The sequence below is a fragment of the Chelonoidis abingdonii genome, chromosome 3 (assembly GCF_003597395.2).
Source record: "Chelonoidis abingdonii isolate Lonesome George chromosome 3, CheloAbing_2.0, whole genome shotgun sequence".
NCBI classification, from domain to species: domain Eukaryota; kingdom Metazoa; phylum Chordata; order Testudines; family Testudinidae; genus Chelonoidis; species Chelonoidis abingdonii.
Window position 1 is genome coordinate 153,168,177 of NC_133771.1, and position 1,282 is coordinate 153,169,458.

A 1,282-nucleotide genomic window follows, 5' to 3' on the forward strand; every position below is an offset into this window, starting at 1 on the left:
CTGCCGGGACCGTCCCTGCCTTCCTCCTGACCTCCTCTGCCGGGACCGTCCCTGCCTTCCTCCTGCCCCCCTGCCCTCCCTTGCCAGGACCGTCCCTGCCTTCCTCCTGCCCCCTGCCTTCCCCCTGCCGGGACCGTCCCTGCCTTCCTCCTGCCCCCTGCCCTCCCCTGCTGGGGCCTTCCCTGCCTTTCCCCTGCCCTCCCCTGCCGGGACCTTCCCTGGGGGGGTGGTCGGTTCGGACCACTGTGCGTGTGTGTGTGTGTTTGGGGGGGTGGTCAGGTTGGACTGCTGGGCAGATCCATCCCAGCCCCTCCCACCGCCCCTTGGTTTGAGCTATTCCTCCCTACCCCCACCCCCATGGGGCTGTACTCCGAGCCCCCCCAAGTCCTGGGGGGGGCACCCCGCTCATCCCCCGCGTCTCCTCCCTCCTCCGCAGGTGATTGTGGAGAAAGCGCCCAAAGCCCGGATAGGAGACCTGGACAAGAAGAAATACCTGGTCCCGTCAGACCTCACAGGTCAGTGCTGGTCCCTCTCCAGGGGGCGCTGTGCTGCTGGGAGAGTCACAGGGTGGGGGCAGATCCAGCGGGGTGGGAGGGGCTTGTGACTGGATATGGGGGGAGGGGGTTCTTGGGGGCCTGTCTCTGGGAACAGGGGTCATGGGGTGGAATGAGGGGAGCAGATGGAGGGGGTGGTCTCAGTGGGGGTGGGCAGATGAAGGGGGAGGATTTGGGATAGTCTCTTAAAGGGACAGGCGGGGTTTTCTGGGGGCGCAGAGGAGGGGTGCTGGGTAGCCTCTCCAACGGCTGGATAAACCAGGGTGTGCCCCATGGGGGAAATCCCCCTAACTCCAGCCCTCCCACATAGTGCTGTGGGGGGTGATTCCCAGAAAGGCCTTTGGAGGGGGGAGGAGAGTAGGGGGTGTGGAGTGTGTGGGTCGTGGGAGGGTATTGGGGAAGCACCCCCCTCGTATCCTGACCCCCCCCTTCTTCTCCCCCAGTTGGACAGTTCTACTTCCTGATCCGGAAGCGAATCCACCTAAGGGCCGAGGACGCTTTGTTCTTCTTCGTCAACAACGTCATCCCCCCGACCAGCGCCACCATGGGCCAGCTGTACCAGGTAGGGTGCCAGGGGGCGCTGTGGGGCAGGGAGCGGGGCAGGGGGCTCAGCAGGGGGCGCTCTCCCCTGGCAGGCAGGGCTGGCCCCAGGGCGGCGCTAGGGGGCGCTGTGGGGCAGGGGGCTCAGCAGGGGGCGCTCTCCCCTGGCAGGCAGGGCTGGCCCCAGG

The 1,282-nt window shown here is 67.0% G+C and overlaps 2 protein-coding genes across 2 annotated transcripts in view; both read left to right on the top strand.

Annotated features, from left to right (window-relative positions):
• TTC27 (tetratricopeptide repeat domain 27) overlaps positions 1–1,282 on the top strand; it is a 231,511-nt gene that overhangs the window by 202,961 nt on the left and 27,268 nt on the right. The gene's annotated exons all lie outside the window — the stretch shown is intronic.
• The window catches only part of LOC116825011 (uncharacterized), a 9,590-nt gene that overhangs the window by 1,525 nt on the left and 6,783 nt on the right, over positions 1–1,282 (top strand). Inside the window, exons 2-3 of the mRNA XM_075063483.1 lie at positions 437–515; positions 998–1,265. Coding sequence (XP_074919584.1) covers positions 437–515; positions 998–1,265 — 347 coding nt within the window. The remainder of the gene's footprint in view (positions 1–436; positions 516–997; positions 1,266–1,282) is intronic.